At 40.0% G+C, this 20017-nt stretch overlaps 1 protein-coding gene across 6 annotated transcripts in view; it reads left to right on the top strand.

Moving 5' to 3' along the window:
• The first annotated feature begins 1400 nt into the window (after positions 1–1400).
• The window catches only part of AP4E1 (adaptor related protein complex 4 epsilon 1 subunit), a 62839-nt gene continuing 44222 nt past the window's right edge, over positions 1401–20017 (top strand). Inside the window, exons 1-5 of one of the 6 annotated variants that reach the window (XR_002828534.1) lie at positions 1401–1532; positions 5260–5383; positions 12233–12306; positions 14395–14516; positions 19526–19685. Coding sequence is in view for 5 of the 6 variants with exons in the window: in XM_006085963.3 (XP_006086025.1) it covers positions 5263–5383; positions 12233–12306; positions 14395–14516; positions 19526–19685 (477 nt within the window). In the remaining variant the exon portion in view is untranslated. Of the gene's footprint in view, positions 1533–5259; positions 5384–12232; positions 12307–14394; positions 14517–19525; positions 19686–20017 lie in introns of those variants that run through there. The other 5 variants (XM_006085963.3, XM_014453448.2, XM_023751646.1 and 2 more) reach the window with 5 other exon arrangements.

Genomic DNA, 20017 nt, shown 5'->3' with positions numbered 1-20017 from the left:
CCAATGGGTAGGGCAAAGAAAAAAAGCATAATTCTTCACAACATGTACATTTGCTGCTGAGTCACTGCCTCAGATGGGCTTTGAAGAATGAGCAGTATTTTGCAAAGTGATTACGTTCCCACAACTTTGGGTAGTTGCACCAGGTTGTGCAAGATACTCAAAGCTTCAAGGGAGCTTGTATCTTTACAAAATCACGTTACTGTGTCATAATTTGTTCAGATATATTTATGGAAGAGGTTATGTGGGAGACACGGAGGAAACAGAAAAACACACTTTCTCTTCCCAGGGAATGGGTCGTTCATCTTGGGCCTGGACGAGTATAAGAGTATACAATGATGTAAGTGCCAGGAGAGAGGGAAAGGCAGCGAGGGAAGGCTTTTCTGCAGAGTGCTCCGGGTGTTGCAAAAGTTCTTTCAAAACTGAGATAAGATGCTGCTGTACTGGGGAGGGTCTGCTTCACATTCAGAATTCATTATTTGTGGCCTTAATATTGTCTTAACATTTGGTCCTTTGCTAATTTTTATAAGATGCTGAATGAAATAAAAAAAAAATTGGTCCCAAATTGAGGTTTGAAACTATATGTAAGGTATCTATATGTGGTAGTGCTTTACCAGTAGTTCTTGGTTAGCCACCAAATGCACACCTGCTAATTCAATGTGTAATTTAAAGATAGCATTATATTAGCCAAAAAGAGGGCCAGTTTTCAAGTGCCTTTAAGAAGATAAAATACAATGCAGAGAGTGGAAGTGGCCACATTGGTGTATTTATAGGGAAAGGTTGTGAGAAATAAGGAGGAAAAGATAGAGAAGAAGAATATAGTGTAAGGGAAACCGACTGATGTTGTTTCTGCCTTACCCTGTTTCTCTATTCCATGAAGGCCTTTTAATTTTAAGGGAAAGGTGTGAGAACCTTTTTGTTGGCCAGTACATGAAGAATTTCTTTTCTTTTTCTCCACTGTTTATTAAAAAAAAATTTTTTTTTTCTACCAAACTGTCTTTAAGGGGTCAGTAACTGAGTGAAGAAAGAGGAAGATGGGTTAGACTGGAAATATATATTCTTTCCAAGAATGAGAGTCTGAGGATTGGATAAATGCCTTTAAGCAAATCTTAAGCACATAATTTTTATAACTCCTTTAAAATAATGTTTGTTTTTATTGAAAATATTATAAATTATATTTTCCCTTTAAAAATACTGTTACAGCCCAGCCAATGTTGCTCAGTGGTTGAGCATTGACCCATGCACCAAGAGGTTGCCAGTTCGACTCCCAGTCAGGGCACATGCCCAGGTTTCAGGCTCAATCCCAGTAGGGGGGCCTGCAGGAGGCAGCTGATCGATGTTTTTCTCTCTCTCCCTTTGTCTAAAATCAATGAAAACATATTAAAAAAAATAAAAAGTTTTAAAAATACTGTATAGTTTAAAAAGACAGTTGTTCATGCATTTAAATATGCTCACTTTTTCAGGAGGAAGAGAAACTAATCCAGCAGGAACTAAGTAATCTGAAAGCAGCTGTTTCTGCTCCTACAACAACACTGGTAAGTTTGCATAGTCAGCGCCAGCACATTTGGAATTTGAAATCTGGTCCACTGTGGACTCCGTAGTGACATCTAATTGATCACTTGCTAAAATCTAATTTATCACAATCAGTTATGGATGGCAGCAAGTCAGATGTTAACTTTAGCCTTTTATTGACTGACTGCATGGAGCAAGATTTGCTTGACTAAGTCATTTTAGTGCCAATGTGATGATAATTACATAAATGTGGCAATACTCCTGGAACCCTAGTGCTGATCTTACTGTTTTAATATTGTGCTCTGGAAAAAGGTGAATATATATCATTTAAATTAATATTTTCAGATCCAAATTGACACATTGTAGATCTCATTTTACTGTTATATATCTTAGAGTATAGGTTTATATATCTTGGAGTATAGGTTGACTGACTGACAAGATAAAAAAAATGTGGTTTTTTTTGCTATAAAACTAAGTATATTGCCTAGCAGCTAAATCACAACCCAGTTGTTTTTAAACTTGGTTCTACATAGTTAGATTTTTCAAACAGCATTAATTTCATCAACTTTTTTTGTTAATCCTCACCCGAGGATATTTTTTCCATTATTATTTTATTTTAGAGAAAGTGGGAGGGAGGGAAGAAGAGGAGAGAGAGAGAGAGAGAGAGAGAGAGAGAGAGAGAGAGAGAGAGAAACATCAATGTGAGAGAGACACACTGATTGTTTGCCTCCTGCATGTATCCTGACCAGGGGCTGGGGATCGAACCTGCAACCCAAATATGTGCTCTTGACCAGGATTGAACCTGAGATCCCTCGGTCTGTGGGCCTACACTCCAACCACTGAGCTAGACCGGCCAGGGCACATAAACTTTTTAATGAGTGGCTACTTTATGCAGGTCACCATAGGACTGTTCCTACATTGTTAAATTAAGACCTATGTGGTTTTTTTCTTTGCTAATTTTAATATGGTTTCACATATTAGATTTTCCCAAGCAATATTTATTCAACAGAGTTTTAGTGAGTGCTCTCTGTATGTAAGTCACTGGGAATGTTATCCCTCTTCCTCTAATAAAAATATTGGGTGATCATTTTGCATGAGTACATGCCTGTACATGAATAGCACTTGTAAAGTCTGAGAGAATGTATATATTTCCTTTTAAGATCAAAATATGTGGACAAAGGAGACTCAAAACATAACTAATTTGATGTATCTATGTATATATGTTTGTGTGTGTACATAAGTCTGTGTACCTATAATATCGTGTTTCATAGTACTTGATAGGAATGTTAAGCAGAAATGGTTTCCCACTTTTTTACTATGTTAGATTTCCATTTTCTATAATTGGCATCAATAAATATAATTTTTCTTGCTACCAGGCATAAACCTGGTGAGGGCAGAACTAAGATAAATAGGTAGAAGTTAGGAAGGGAGATGTTATAATTATGGACATCCAACTATGGACATGCTTTACAGGGTAATCTGTCCCTGAGGTGGTCATAAAGAGGTTGGGTGAGTTTGTTAGACAATTGTAAAGAGAATTCCTGCAATGGGGGATATACCTTCTTTAAAACGAAGAGAATAGCAGTGTCTGTAATATAAATTTAAGTACATAATGACTTTTGAAAAACTCTGAGATAAATGTTATAAAACCAAGGTTGATACTTAATGGCTTAAGTGAACACTTTCACTCCTAATTTATATAGAAGCCCTTTGAAGAGGGTCTTCCAGTATCTTATAAGCTTGTTTTTTTAGTATAAATAGTGTATGGTGAAGGGGGATGGGGGCGGGCTAGAAGGGGTCAATGAGGGGAAAGAGAGGACATGTAATCTCTTCAACAATAAAGATTTAATTTTAGAAAAATCATAAAATATTTTGTTTCCTAAGGATTTGTGATTCAGTAATCCTATAGTATACTAACTTTAATTTTTAAATATTAGAAGTCTGAGCTTTTTTTTATTTTGAAACACATTTTATTTTTATTTCTGATTAAACATGCTATAAGTATTGAGAATACTCAGTGATGCAAATACTTAAAAATGCAAATATATTAGTAGAATCTTCTAACACAACTTACTCGCTTGTGTTGTAAATATTGAAAGACCCAGTTAAAAGATTAAAGATTGGAATGGCTCTACCATTAATGAAATCATGTCCTGTAGTTCATAATAATTGTGAGAGTTTTGGAAAAAGAATGCCTATAAAGCTAACTGTTGAATGTTATATGCAGCAATAATAATTCTGAAGAAAGTTCACATGCAATTATTTATTATTTTTTTGTGTGTTGTTTTTTAAATCCTCCACCTGAGAAATTTTTTACAGAGAGGAAGGGAGACAGTATAGAGAGTTAGAAACATCGATGAGAGAGAAACATCGATCAGCTGCCTCCTGCCCATCTCCTACTGGGGATGTGCCCGCAACCCAGGCACATGCCCTTGACCGGAATCGAACCTGGGACCCTTCAGTCCGCAGGCCGACGCTCTATCCACTGAGCCAAACCGGTTTTGGCATTTATTATTTTTTTGTGTTGTTTTTTTTTTTAATCCTCACCTGAGGATATTTTTCTTTTCTTTTCTTTTTTTTTTTTAGAGAGAGTGGTAGGGAGAGGGAAAAACAGACAGAAATATTGATGTGAGAGAAATATATTGATTGGTTGCCTCCTGCACGAGCCCTGATCAGGGCCTGGGTTGGGGAGGAGCCTGCAAGTGTACCCTTGACTGGAATCGAACCCAGGACCCTTAGGTCGGCAGGCCGACGTTATCTACTGAGCCAAACTGGCTAGGGTGCAATTTTGTTTTTAAATGTGAAAAATATTTTATTACAGAAACTACTACCAACTTGTGGGAATTTTATGAATGTTTTCAGTTGATAAAATATATTAAAATAGTGTGCTGCATTCTAGAAGCCAACTCACATTACTATGGGCAATATTTTGTCTGAGGATCAATCATGTGTCTCACATTATGACCAAATTTTACATGAGAGTCATCTAGAATTATAAATAGCTACAGTTGATTTATTTTATAGTATTGCGACTAACAAAATATTGAAATTATTTTACTAAAATGAATACTGTTGGTAGTTAAGTTAGGGAACAACTTTTTTTTAAATATATATATATTTAAAAAATATATATATATTTTATTGATTTTTTACAGAGAGGAAGGGAGAGGGATAGAGACTTAGAAACATCGATCAGCTGCCTCCTGCACACTCCCTACTGGGTATGTTCCCGCAACCAATGTACATGCCCTTGACCGGAATTGAACCTGGGACCCTTGAGTCCGCAGCCCGATGCTCTATCCACTGAGCCAAACCGGTTAGGGCTTAATATATATTTTTTTGATTTTTTACATAGAGGAAGGGAGAGGGATAGAGAGTTAGAGACATCGATGAGAGAGAAACATCGATCAGCTGCCTCCTGCACACCCCCCCACTTGGGATGTGCTCGCAACCAAGGTACATGCCCTTGACCGGAGTCGAACCTGGGACCCTTCAGTCCACACGCCAGCGCTCTATTCACTGAGCCAAACTGGTTAGGGCTATGGAGCAACTTTTATTTATAAAGTCTGACTTAAGGTGATTAATTTATCTCACACACACACACACACACACACACACACACACACACACGCACACACACACTCTTTTCAGTGCCAGGATTAAAGGATTTCCTTGTTAAATGATTACAACAGAATAAAAAAATAAAACATTCTATTTATTTACACAGTTACTGGATATTTTTCTTTTCAGAAAATGATGAAAGAATGTATGGTGAGACTTATATATTGCGAAATGCTTGGATATGATGCTTCCTTTGGCTACATACATGCAATCAAGTTGGCACAACAAGGAAACCTTTTAGAAAAAAGAGTAGGTATGTATGTGTTCAAGACTTAATGTTGTCTTTAAAGTTCCAATTACTATATAAAATGAATGATGGCAGGTATCTATATATATAAAAGCCTAAGTGACCGTTAAGACCAACTGGTCGACCAGTTGCTATGACGTGCACTGACCACCAGGGAGCAGACACTCAACACAGGAGCTGCCCCCTGGTGGTCAGTGCGTTCCCACTGCCAACCACCCATGGTCCCTCCCCCCAGCCGGCCAAACTCCCTCAGTCCATCCCCCTGGCTGGTCAACCTCCTGTGACCCCTCCCTCTGGCTGGCCAACCTGCCGTGGTCCCTCCCCCCAGCTGGTCGGCCCTGATCGCCCCAATTAGAACCTCCCGATTGGCCCCGGTCGGCCCCAATCAGGACTGGGCGAGATGCCCCAATCGGCCCCGATCGCCGGCCAGGCTGAGGGGCCCCACCTGTGCACGAATTTGTGCACTGGGCCTCTAGTATATGTTTTTAGAACATTGCCTTGTAGTTTCCAAAGCTCTAAAAAGGTAATAGTACCTCAAAACTCAGAGCCAATAAATAAAGTCAGTTTTCCTTATTCATAGCATTTTGGAGTTATAGAGATTAAAAATTGCCTGTTCTTATGATGGTGGTTGGATGACTATATATTTGTCAAAACTCATTAAACTAGGCCTGGCTCAGTGGTTGAATGTCGATCTATGAACTGGGCACATGTCTGGGTTGTAGACTTGATCCCCAGCAGGTGGTATGCAGGAGGTAGCTGATCAATCTATCTCTCTCTCCCTTTCCCTTCCTCTCTCTGAAATCAATCTATAATAATAAAAGCGTAATATGCTAATTAGACTGGACAGGTGACGACCTTCTGGAGGAAGCCGCCGATGCGAGGGCCGAGCCCCTTGCACGAATTTCATTTTGTGCATCAGGCCTCTAGTAAAAATATATTTAAAAAAAACCTCATTAAACAAAAATGGATGAACTTTCTTGTATGCAAATTACATAAACCTCAGTAAAGCTAATTTTTAAAAGCCTGTCTAACCTCATGAACTTAATGATCAGAAATGTTTCTTTATAGAATAAAACTGAAATTGACTTGAATAATTTAAAATATCCTGTTCTCAGTTTCACATACGTTAGCTATAAGGATTAGAGGCATCTTATTTATTTATTTATTTATTAAAATTTTTTATTTATTGATTTGAGAGAGAGAGGGAGAGAGAGAGGAGGAAGGGAGAGAGAAAGAGCGTTTTGTGTGTTCCACTTATTTATGCATTTATTGGTTAACTGTATGTGCCCTGATGGGGATCAAAGCTACAACCTTGGCGTATGGGGACGATGCTCTTACTAACTGAGCTACCTGGCCAAGGCCTAGAGGCATTTAACAAAATTTTTTGTCTCTATAATCAACCTTTAGGGCTATTAAGGAAAATTCTTTCAAGGACTTAAAAAGTTCTATTCATATAGATTCGGCTTTATATCAGAATCCCAAGAAGGAAGCACTTTAGAATAATATAGGACTAGAGCATGTTCTTTATTGAAAGGAGTTGATAGTGTCATATTGTCCAGGACCAGCATTCTTCACATGTTGTAGGACTTGTGCTGTCATATGGTGGGATGGGGTGGGAGATGTCTTGGTAAAGATTCTCAGACTATATGCATACGATACTCCACTCGTTGAACCTCACTCTACCCAAAATAGGCTTCCAATTCTAGACTTGTTTTCTTCCCTCAAGTAGAATGTCCTTTGGCATCCTGTCTCTTTTCATATTCCAAATCAAGTTTGAACTCTTCTGTCATCATTCAGGTGGCTCCTACCATCTGTTATCTTATGGTGTTGTCTTTTCACATATTAATGTTTTAGTTCCCAAACTAATTCTAAGATCTCTAACGGCAGGAAATTTTGGCAACACTAGATAGTCAATAAATATTGGATGGTTGTTTTTGGTGATATTTTGTACAACTCTTTCTATATTCTGCTTTTTAGACTTTCATGTAATTCTTTTCATTTTCACTTATTTTAAAAATATGTGGCCCTAGCCAGTTTTGCTCAGTGGATAGAGCATCAGCCCACGAATTGAAGGGTCCTGGATTCAGTTCTGGTCAAGGGCATGTACCTTGGTTGCAGGCTTGATCCTGGCCCTGGTCGAGTATATGTGGGGAGACAGCCAATCTATGTGTCTCTTTCACATCGCTGTTTCTCTCTCTGTGTCTCTCCACCTTTTACATGTCTTCATTTTGGTATTGTTGTCTCATTAACTCTTGTGAGATTATTAATGCTGCTTTTGGTGTTTTCTCTGATGAAGAACGCCTTCTTATTTTTCATATTAATATTGTTAAGTAACTGAATTTCAGTACCCATTAAGTCAGGCATTATGTTAGGTGCTCTATCTTGTGAGATAGTATTTCATTTTACAGAGGAGAAGATGGAGGCTCAGAAAGATCAAGTCACTTGTCCAAGGTCGTAGAGCTAATGAATGGTGGAGCCAGCATGTGAACCCAAATTTCTATGAGTCAAAGCCTATATTCTTATGCTATACCTAACTCTTAGTCATAGCAAATATACTCTATAATCATAGCTGTCATTCTTTGTTTTTGTGAAACCGTTTTCATTCTTTTGTCATAGAATATCTTTTCCCCTCCGTTTCCTGATTGTGAAACAGGAAATTTTTGTAACAGAATTAAGATTTCATGTAGATAGTCTTTGGATTAGTTTGTTGTTCTTGTAATTTGATGTTGGTGACTTGGGTGTGGGTGATACCCTAGCTGAACAGATAAGTTCTTAGCAATCTGATAAGACCTAATCTCCGCTTTAATGTTCTCTAGAGTTTTTCTCATCTCTTTCTTGGCCCTGGTTAGGATTTCATTTTCCCTTTCATGATTGTGCGAGTAACAGCACTTCCTATGACCTTCAGTGAAGATGTTGCAGTGGGTCACACTACTTGGTTGTGAGAATAGGAACTTTCTTTCTTTCTTTTTTAAATCTTTATTGTTGAAAGTATTACATATGTCCCCTTTTTCCCCCCATTGACCCCATCCAGCCTGCCCTAGGCCTTTAGTACCCTATGGTCTGTGTCCATGGGTTATATGCATATATGCATACAAGATCTTTGGTTGATTACCTCCCACCTTCCTCTGCCTTTCCTCTGAGATTCCACACTCTGTTCCATGCTTCCACGACTCTGGATCCACTCCATTCATCAGTTTATTTTGTTACTTAGATTTCACATATGAGTGAGATCATGTGATACTTGTCTTTCTCTGACTGACTTATTTCACTTAGCATGATACTCTCCAAGTCCCTCCATGCTGTCTCAAAGGGTAAGAGATTCTTCTTTTCTTACTGCTGCATAGTATTTCATGGTATAAATGTACCACAGCTTTTTTATCCACTCATCTACTGATGGGTACTTGGGCTGTTTCCAGATCTTAGCTATTGTAAATTATGCTGCTATGAACATAGGGGTGCATACATTCTTTCTGATTGGTGTTTCGGGTTTCTTAGGATATATTCAAGAGGTGGGATCACTGGGTCAAATGGCAGTTCCATATTTATTTTTTGAGGAAACTCCATACTGTTTTTCATAATGGTTGCTGTTAGGGTCACCAAAGGAGGAACACACGAGGCCAAAAGGGGTGAAGAATTATACATTTACTAGAGGTCTGGTGCATGAAATTTGTGCATGGGCGGTGTGGGCGGGGGAATCCCTCAGCCCGGCCTGCACCCTCTCCAATCTGGGACCCTTCGGGGGATGTTCGACTGCCAGATTAGGCCCGATCCCGCCCTCTCGCAATCCGGGACCACTGGCTCCTAACTGCTTGCCTGCCTGCCTGCCTGCTGCCCCTAACTGCTCCCCTGCCGACTTGATCTCTCCCTAACTGCTTCCTTGCCGGCTTAATTGCCCCTTAACTGCTCCCCCCTGCCGGCCTGATTGCTCCCTAACTGCTTCCCCCCCGCTGGCCTGATCACCCCTAACTGTCCTCCCCCACTGGCCTGATCGCCCCTAACTGCCCTCTGCTGCTGACCTGACTGCCCCTAACTGCTCTCCCCTGCTGGCCTGATCACCCCTAACTGTCTCTGCCTTGGCCCCCGCCACTGTGGCTTTGTCCGGAAAGATGTCCGGAAGATGTCTGGTCTAATTAGCATATTACCCTTTTATTAGAACAGATTAGGTCATCTGGATACCAGGTGGGCTGAGCCCCAGAGGTTTTTAAAAGACTCTAGGCTGGCTTTTTCTGGATGGAGAATTCCCTGTGCAGGTCTGGATTCTGGAAAACTCTGGAGGGGAGAGATAATGGTCTTAGCAAGTGGAATATGGTCTAAGCAAGTGAAATGTCCATTGTGAAGTGGCCTAAAGGTCAGTTCCCAGGGGAGGGGGTATCGATTCAATTATTTGATCAGACCTAACAGTTGCACCAGTCTGCATTCCCACCAGCAGTATACTAACATTCCCTTTTCTCCACATCCTCGCCAACACTTGTCATTGGTTGATTTGTTGATGGTAGCTATTCTGACAGGTGTGAGGTGATACCTTATTATTGTTTTAATTTGCATCTTTCTGATGATCAGTGACTTTGAGCATTTTTTCATATGTCTCTTGGCCATCTGTATGTCCTCTTTAGAGAAGTGTTTATTTAGGTCCTTTGCCCATTTTTAAATTGGATTGTTTGTCTTCCTTTTGTTAAGTTGTATAAGTTCCTTATATATTTTGGATATTAACCCTTTTCAGATGTATCATTGCCAAATATGTTATCCCATAAGTGGGCTCCCTTTTCGTTCTGTTGATGGTTTCTTTTGCTGTGCAGAAGCTTTTTATTTTGATGTAGTCCCATTTGTTTATTTTCTCCTTAGTTTCCTTTGCCTTAGGAGATGTATCCATAAACATATTGCTATGAGAGATGTCTGAGATTTTGCTGCCTATGGTTTCCTCTAGGATTTTTATGGTTTCACGACTTAAATTTAAGTCTTTTACCCATTTTGAGTTTGTTCTTGTGTATGGTGTAAGTTGGTGGTCTGTTTCATTTTTTTTGCATGTATCTGTTCAATTTTCCCACCACTGTTTATTGAAGAGACTATCTTGACCCTATTGTATGCTTTTGCCTCCTTTGTCAAATATTAATTGAGTGTAATGGCTTGTGTCGATTTCCTGAGTTCTCTGTTCTGTTCCATTGATCTATGTGCCTGTTCTTGTGCCAGTACCAGGCTGTTTTGTTTACGGTGGCTTTGTAGTATAGCTTGAAATCTGGTATTGTAATTCCTCCAACATTGTTTTTCTTTTTCAAGATTGCGGCAGCTATTCAGGGCCTTTTTTGATTTCATATACATTTTTGGAGTATTTGTTCTAGCTCTGTGAAATATGCCCTTGGTATTTTAATGGGGATTGCATTGAATCTAGATTGCCTTGGATAGTATGGACAGTTTAATGATGTTGATTCTACCAATCCATGAAATTATGTGGGTCCCCTTCTCAGTTCTGGTGCTCTCTGCTGGGGGTTGGCGGAGGGCTCAGCTTGGGGATTAGACCCCAGAGTTCTCAGTGGCAACTCCCCACAGCTGAAATATCTCTCTGGAACTTCAGTTGCTGTCTGTGGGTGCCCAGACAGCCCTTTTGTGCCTCTGCCCCTGCTACCAGTCTCTATTCGGTCTCCACTTTTGGTCCTTGGGTATCAGGGTTCTCTCCAGCGAGTCTCCCATTGATTATTCAGAAAGTTTTTCTGTATTTTAGTTGTAATTCAAGTTTGTTCCTGGGAGCCTGCCCGTGCAGCATGCACTTATTCCGCCGCCATTTTTAATCCTCTCCAGAGCTTCTTTTAATAGGTTTCTGTACAGATCCATTTGGCGTCAACTCCCAGTCTCTGATGATAGTGTCAACAGAAAAACATCCAAACTTGTAGAGAATTTTTATAAATTTATTTCAGCCAAGCAGAGGATACACCTGAAAGCAACATCTCAAGGGACTCAGAATAGGAACTTTCCATATTTTTCCCATGTTCCCAAACACACACATATAGTGTAGGCGCTCGGTAATGATGGGTATACTTAACAATAGAAACCCTAATGAAAGGGCTGAAAAGAGTTGGGAAGAATGAAAAACAGTGACGACAGGATTCAGGGGATAGGGCCTCACAGTAGACTATGTGGAGAGAAAGAACAACATAGGGGTTAAAAACATGAACTAACTCTTCCTGGCTAGGTTTGAGCCCTGGCTCTACCTTGTAATAGGTATAGATCTTGGGCAACTACCATTTTGGGGCTTCATCATTATATCAGGGGTAATAATATCTATCTCATAGAGTTGTGAGGATTAAATGAGGTGAGGCTTGTAATGTAGTTGACCCATAGTAATTGTCTAACAAATGTTCCAGTATGAAGGGTGACTAGTATGTCTTCAAATTGAGGAAATAAGGTATTGTTTATGGCTTAGTATATGATTTACATCATATGGCTTGATATTAGGTGGTAGCTCATTCAACAACACAGATAGCCAGTAACACATTTAACTCTAGTAGCTATTAGTTTTTGAGTAACTCTGTGTTTGGCTACAGGATAGAAAATGTTTTGATAGATTGTGTAGAGATATGCACAAAACAGCTTGTATTTCTAATGTCTACATGACTTTAAGTTGGTACACACAGTCTCTTTTCCACTTTAGGTATATCCTATGAAATATGTAATTCTGGAATATTTTAGGATGAAGAACTCTTGAAATCTTCCTTACTAGAGGTTTTGATCTTCATATTTTACAATTTGTTTTCATATTTACCTACAACTGGTATCTTTGACACTTAATTTTGGAATATATGATTGCTTTGTTTAAATTCTTGGGAAACATTGTGATGAGACTTTTCCCTTCAAATTTTATAGGTTATTTGGCAGTGTCTTTATTTCTACATGAAAGTCATGAACTGTTGCTTCTCCTTGTGAATACAGTTGTAAAGGTACTGTATTGTATGTTGGTTATTATGAAGTCAGAAATTATTTCTGCAGGCACCTGACATTTTTCCTCAGTCATATTGAATTAGATATTTTTGGAAGAAGGTAGGTTTACAGAATGGGCGTAGAAAAATCCTTTTATTTATTTATTTGTTTTAGAAAGATATTTTACATCAGTGTCTGTATCTGCAAAATGGGGATAATAATAGAACTTAACCAAGTTGTGAAGGTTGTACGAAACACTATGAAAGTAGTAATAGCTACTGCTGCTGTTATTGTTAGACTTATAACTCAGATCTCCAGACTCTTAGTTCTGGGTATTTCCATGTTGTTGTCTCTTTCTCTGGGATATGTTCTAAAGGGATGTAGATGTAAACTGAATAATTATTTTAAATTCTAAAAGTAACCCTATATAATAAAAGCCTAATATGCTAAGTGTCTACCCATTCATTCGACTGTTCAACCAGTCGCTGTGATGTGCACTGACCACCAGGGAGCAGAAGATCCAACTGGTAGGTTAGCTTGCTGCTGGGGTTTAGCCATTGGGACTGGGCGATTTGGACTGACATGCCCTGGAGCCCTCCTGGAGTCCCTCCCCTGCCCCGATCGTGCACCGGTGGAGTCCGTTGGCCTGGCCTGCACCCTCTCGCAATCCAGGACCCCTCAGGGGATGTCGGCGAGCTGGTTTCGGCCCGATCCCCGCAGGCCAGGCTGAGGGACCCCACTGGTGCATGAATCCATGCACCGGGCCTCTAGTAGAATATAATTGGGACTGGAATGTACCGATAATAAAAACACAATTTAATCCATACTCACAATATTTTTTCCTGTTAAATTTTTAAAAAATTATTTCTTTGAAAATATATTTTTATTGATTTCAGAGAGGGAGGGAGAGGGCGAGAGAGATAGAAACATCAATGATGAGAGAGAGTCATTGATAGGCTGCCTCCTGCATGCCATCTACTGGGGATCGAACCTGCAACCTGGGCATTTGCCCTTGACCCAAATTGAACCCAGGATCCTTCTATCCACTGAGCCAAACTGGCTAGGGCTCCTGTTAAATTTTTAATCAAAATTGGTAACGAAGTATAATTGAATTGTTGAGTATTTTCATGTTTACTTTGTGTCAGTCTTTTGATGTGTGGGTCTGTGTGTGTGTAGTACTTTCTGAATTTTAAGTCTTATACTCTATTAAGATTACTAGTAGCTTAAATTTTTCCAAACTTTTAAAAATAGTTTTTCATTTTCTGTTAGAATGATTAATAAAACTTGTGCATATCTAAGTATGTATGAATTCATGCCTTTTATTGTATAGTAGAGGCCTGGTGCACGAAATTGTGCACTGGGGGGGGGGGGGGTCCCTCAGCCTGGCCTGCACCCTCTCGTGGTCTGGGACCCCTCAGGGGATGTCCGCCTGCTGGCTTAAGCCTGGTCTCCCTGGGGATCGGGCCTAAGTCAGCAGTCAGACATCCCTCTTGCAGTCTGGTGCTCTCGCAGTCCGGGACCCCTTGCTCCTTACTGCCTACCTGCAGCAAAGGTGGGAGAGGCTCCTATTACTGCCGCTGCGCTTGCCAGCCATGAGCCCAGCTTCTGTCTGAGTGGTGCTCCCGCTCTGGGAGTGCACTGACCACCAGGGGGAAGCTCCTGCATTGAACGTCTGCCCCCTGGTGGTCAGTGCATGTCATAGCGATTGGTCATTCTGCCGTTCAGTCAATTTGCATATTAGGGTTTTATTATATAGAATATTTGAGAATTACTTCCTTTTGAACTTTTCATTGTTTAACAAGGACAATTCATAAAGTTGGTTTGCTATTAGTTTAGAAAAGTTTTAAAAGCTGTTCTAAAGGAAACTACTTGGGCCAGTGTCAGAACAGAAATACAGTTTCCTTTTGGATCAATTGCTTTTTGGCTGTGTTTATTTATTGACTGTTAAAGCAAATGAAACAGATATTCCTATAAAAGATGAGGTAAATGTACAACTTAATTATAAAGTTAGTAGAAAACTGTTAAGTGGGGCCATTGCAATGTTGCGCTCACTATACCTAGTTTCAAACTTTGCACTGAATGTTTTCTCTGCTTAATGATTGTGTCAGGACTTGCAGAGCACTAACCTGGTGGAAGTATGTATGGCACTCACTATCGTTAGCCAGATTTTCCCTCAAGAAATGATTCCAGCTGTTCTTCCATTAATAGAAGATAAACTTCAGCATTCTAAGTAAGTAAATTCTTTTGGATAGGTGTATATACTATATATATTTTAAAACAAAAATTTATACTAAAAATTCATTATAACTTACTTAGTGCTACCAAGGTAGAGGATATTCTTTGTCAGATAAAATACAAAAATCCCTGATAGCATCGTCCTTTATTTTTACGTGGATTTAGAAAAATACCAGGCAGCTTTCTGAAGTTAAACTAAGAGGCAGTGAGGAGCTTAGTGTCAGGAGTCCTTGGCTTTCCTCCCACTTCTACCGCTAGCCAGCCGTGGGCCTGGTTTTCCCTTGATTGTGTGGGGTTGCTTGAAGCTCCTTAATTCTCACAAAATTGTTTGAGGATAGATTCAAATAATGGAAAACATTTAGAAATAATTCAAATGCTATGAATGCAGAGAGCTTCGTGTATTGGGGATGCTTTTATATTAAAACTGCAGTATTCAAATACTATTTTATATTAGAATATATCCTAATAAACCTTAACTTTTAGTATCTTGCTAATCTTATCCTGTAAGGTTCCGTAACTCTTTCCTTAATGCTTGGCTTGTTTTTTCACCATACTTGAATTCTTTTGTCTTCACCATACTTGAATTCTTTTTTTAAAAATTTTGTTTTATTGCTTAAAGTATTACAAAGAGTATTACATATGTCTCCTTTTTTTTCCCCCCCTTGACATTTTCCCGGCCTCCCCTACCCCCCACATACTTGAATTCTTTTGTTTCTTAACTTTGTAACCTTTAAAGCTAGGAAAAAATTTGCAATTATTTTCTATTTTTCCTTTGTGATTATAGTATTTTAGTTATGTGTACATTCTTGATAAAGATTTATGTGTTACTCAACATTTCTGAATTTCATATGCCTCTTTAAGTCAGTGTTTTTAGTGTTCTAAGGTTATACATTGTTGACTTATAGTTTTGTGTGTGTTTTTTTAATCCTCACCCGAGGATATTTTTTCTATTGATTTTTAGAGAGAGTGGAAAGGAGAGGGAGAGACAGAGAGAAACACTGATGTGAGAGAGAAACATCGATTGGTTGCCTCCTGCACACCCATGACCAGGGCCGGAAGCCTGCAACTGAGGTATGTGCCCTTGACCAGAATCAAACCCTGGACCCTTCAGTCCATAGGCCAACACTCTATCCATTGAGCCAAACCGTCAAGGGCTGTTTGTTTTTTTAAAACATATTTTTATTGATTTCAGAGAGGGGGAGAGAGAGAGAGAGAGAGAGAGAGGAGAGAGAGAGAGAGAGAGAGAGAGAGAGAGAGAGAAACATCAATGATGAGAGAGAATCATTGGTCAGCTGCCTCCTGCACGCCTCCTGCTGGGGATTGAGCCCGCAGCCTGGGCATATGCCCTGACCAGAATCAAATCATGACCTCCTGGTTCATAGGTTGATGCTCAACCACTGAACCACACCAGCTGAGCATGGTTTGTATTTTTTTAAAAAAATATATTTTATTGATTTTTTTACAGAGAGGAAGGGAGAGGGATAGAGAGTTAGAAACATCGATGAGAGAGAAACATCGATCAGCTGCCTCCTGCACACCCCCTACTGGGGATGTGCCTGCAACCAAGGTACATGCCCTTGACCAGAATCAAACCTGGGACCCTTCAGTCTGCAGGCTGATGCTCTATCCACTGAGCCAAACCAATCAGGGCATGGTTTGTATTTTTAAACAAAAAGCTAAAATGATAGTTTCTCCTACTAAGAATGGTAGAATAACTTTATAGGTTTTTCAGACTTGTTATAATGTTTTTTTTAATGTCAAACCTGTTAGAACAAATGCTGGGTAATGACAGTTAATTACTGGAATTAATATGTTAGCTTTTCTTAGATAATTATAGGTTGATCTGATCATAGCAGAACATATTTTTATATAGTATTGTCATACCAACACTGTGGTAATCATACATTCTGATTCTTTATATGAAACTAGAGGCCTGGTGCATGAAATTCATACATGGGTAGGGTCCCTAGGCCTGGCCAGTGATCAGGGCCGATCGGGGCCTTCTGGCTGCTGGCTGGGGCCTTCCTTCTCTGGCTGCCGGCTGCCAGCTGGGGCCTTCCTTCGTTCTGCGCCGCCTCCTGGTGTTCAGCGCACCTCATAATGAGCAGTCGAACTCCCGGTCTCTGGTCGAACTCCTGAGGGGACACTTTGCATATTAGCCTTTTATATATATACTAGAGGCCCAGTGCACAAAAATTTGTGCACTCGGCGGGGGTCCCTCAGCCCAGCCTGTGCCCTCTTGCAGTCTGGGACCCCTCGGGAGATAACCACCTGCTGGCTTATCCACGGGAGGCCCAGATGGCGGCGGGGCGGGCGGCGGTTCGCGCTATCCCGCCCCGCCGCCCCGAGTCGCAGATGGCAGGCCCGGATGGCGGCGGGGCCCGTGGCGGCTTGCGCTGTCCCGCCCCGCTGTCCCGGGTCACACACGGGAGGCCCGGATGGCAGCTCGCGCTGTCCCGCCCCGCCTGCAGTATGCAAATTTAACGGTCATCTTTGTTGGGTTAATTTGCATACTCTTCTGATTGGCTGATGGGTGTAGTGAAGGTACGGTCAATTAGCATCTTTGTCTTTTATTAGTGTAGATAGATTCTTCTGGGAATTGATTTTTTTTTCTTTATTGCTTCCCATTTACCCTTTTAAGTTTAAGTTTTTCCTCCCTTCCCATCTACTCTAATTTCAAATCCTGGACTCCTGTCTTCTACTAAAGTTTAGACTTGAAACTCTGATTCTGCAGTTATGGCTATATCTATTCCATGTTATAGAGTGAAGCTAAAGAATATGGGACATGCCGAAACTGGTTTGGCTCAGTGGATGGAGCGTCGGCCTGCGGACTGAAAGGTCCCAGGTTCGATTCTGGTCAAGGGCATATACCTTGGTTGAGGGCACATCCCCAGTGGGAGATGTGCAGGAAGCAGCTGATCGATGTTTCTCTCTCATTGATGTTTCTAACTCTCTCTCTCTCTCCTTTCCTCTCTGTAAAAAGTCAATAAAATATATTAAAAAAAAAAAGAATATGGGACAGAGCTACAGGTAGGCTAGTGGATGTCACAAAGAAGATGTGAGACAGGGTTTGGACTCGACTTTGAATCCCTGCTGTATTTTGGCATGCTAGATTTAGAGCTCGAATCCAGGTCTCTTAAGGTCTTATGTTAGTACCATCACTTAGGGCCAGGCTTAGGCATTCCTGAGCATGTTCAGAGTTCGTTTTTTTCTGATCTCATTTACCTGTTCTCTCCCAGATTAATTAATATTGCTTAATACCCACTAGCAATACATTGGGATGTTGTTTACAGTCACCATAGTATTAATACTAATGACAAGTGTGTTGTTAATTTTTTCTACGTGAAAATAATTTTTCATCGTGGCAGAGTTTGGCTAGGAAGATATGAGTTGCTTGTTAATGGAATTTAGCAGAAGCTAGATGACCATTTGTTAGGAATCTTATGAAAGGAATTATTGAATAGAACACAGAGGATTGCTTTGAATAATCTCAATTTTGATATTCTCTGATTTTAAGTAATAGCAGTACATAAAAGTAAAAGCAAGTACTTTTCTTTTGTGCCATTTGCTGCTGCTGTGAGCAGTGCCAGCAAAGTCTGTGGCTATGAGTTATGTAGACATGGCATGAGAGAGAATAACAAGGAATATAGTACTCTCTTGGAAACTGCATTATGAACATAGGGTAGGAACTCTATTTTTACTTCTTGTGTTAGACATTATCTGTGACAAACGAAGTGCAAGACTTGTGTATGTTTTCCTTTTCATTGTAATGAGGTTTTTGAAATATGAACTGAGCAAGGAGAGGAGTAACATCATTTACTGGGAATCCCTTCCTCCCCTGCCCCCTTAAAATATTTGGATTATGCTTGCTCATAATATAAAAAAAAAGATAAAAAGCTAGAATGTTAAAGAGACTTAATATTAATAAAGACTTTAATATTACTAGCTGTAGTTACCTCTTACTGATTTAAACTTACTGTTGCTTCTTTTCCCAATTTCTAGAGATACGGCTTTTAAAAATGGAATAGGGAATTAAGGAATTTATTTATCTTTCTTGTTTGTTCTGGTTTTAAAAGTAATATGTGCTTGCTACCCCAAAATTCCATAATTAGATAAATATATAATATGGGCAGTTAAAGTCTCTTAACATCTAACCTCCTAGAGAGAACCACTTTTTATAGTTTGGTGGATTGGAATAAAGAAATTAATAATAGGCCTGGCTGGGTAGCTCAGTTGGTCAGAGTGTTGTCCCCATAAGCCAAGGTTGCAGGTTCGATCCCTAGTCAGGGCACATATAAGAATCAACCCATGAATGCAAAAAGAAGTGGGACAAACAAATCAATGTTTCTCTCTCTCTCTCTCTCTTTTTCTCTCTCTCTCTCTCTCTCTCTCTTTTTCTCTCTTTCTCTCTCTCTACCTCTACCTCCCTTCCTTTCTCTCTAAAGTCAATAAAAATAAATTTTAAGTGTGCCAAGCCACCTCAGCCAAGGGTTCGAAAGCTTGACTGAGTGCGGTGAAGGATGAAGAAATGACAGACAGAGAATAAGCTGGGTAGATGGATCTTCCTGTGCCTGGCTGAGGCCACAGAGAGAGATCCAGAGGCAAGCTGAGCCTTTATTTTATAGCCAGAGGTAAACAAGGTAGTGGTCACCATAGTTACAATGTTCTTGTGAGTTTCACCTGTTTTGGCAGCACTTGCTACATCTCCCTCAGCCCATTAGCTTCCCAGATAAGCTCTAGGGAGGGTCATAAGGTCAAGCCTAATTAGGCTAAGAGGACTGTGCCCTGTAAGCTGGGACTTGTTTGTGGCTTTGCCAACAGGTCAGTCCGAGGCTTAACCCTATAGCTGCGCCCTACATTTAAGAAAGGAAATTAATGAATGTGTATTCCTCTTTTTAGATTAAGGTGATAGCTAATATATTGAAATCATTTGGTCTGTAATCTTTCAAAATTAAATGCCTGAAAATTCAGATGGTTTGTTCAGATTTCATTTTTTATCTTTAGGGAGATTATACGAAGAAAAGCTGTTCTGGCATTATACAAATTCCATCTCATTGCTCCTAATCAAGTACAACATATCCATATTAAGTTTCAGAAAGCACTTTGTGACAGAGATGTTGGGGTCATGGCTGCTTCCTTGCACATATACCATAGGATGATTAAGGTAAGCTGAAAATTTCAGTAGTTGCCATTAGAAAAATATAATTATGGCATAATAAAAAAAACCCTCAGATTTTTCAGTCAAATGCTTTATTTCAATGTTTTATTATTGACTTTTATTTTTTTAAAAATATATTTTTATTGATTTCAGAGAGGAAGGGAGAGGGAGAGAGAGATAGAAACATCAATGATGACAGAGAATCATTGATCAGCTGCCTCCTGCACGCCCCCTACTGGGGATCAAGCCCGCAACCTCAGTATGTGCCCTTGACCAGAATCGAACCCAGGACCCTTCAGTCCATATGACGTGACGCTCTATCCACTGAGCCAAACCAG

Source organism: Myotis lucifugus, unplaced genomic scaffold (genome assembly GCF_000147115.1).
Source record: "Myotis lucifugus unplaced genomic scaffold, Myoluc2.0 scaffold_23, whole genome shotgun sequence".
Taxonomy (NCBI): domain Eukaryota; kingdom Metazoa; phylum Chordata; class Mammalia; order Chiroptera; family Vespertilionidae; genus Myotis; species Myotis lucifugus.
The sequence above is the reverse complement of the archived record's forward strand: the minus strand, read 5'-3'. Positions and strand labels throughout refer to the sequence as shown.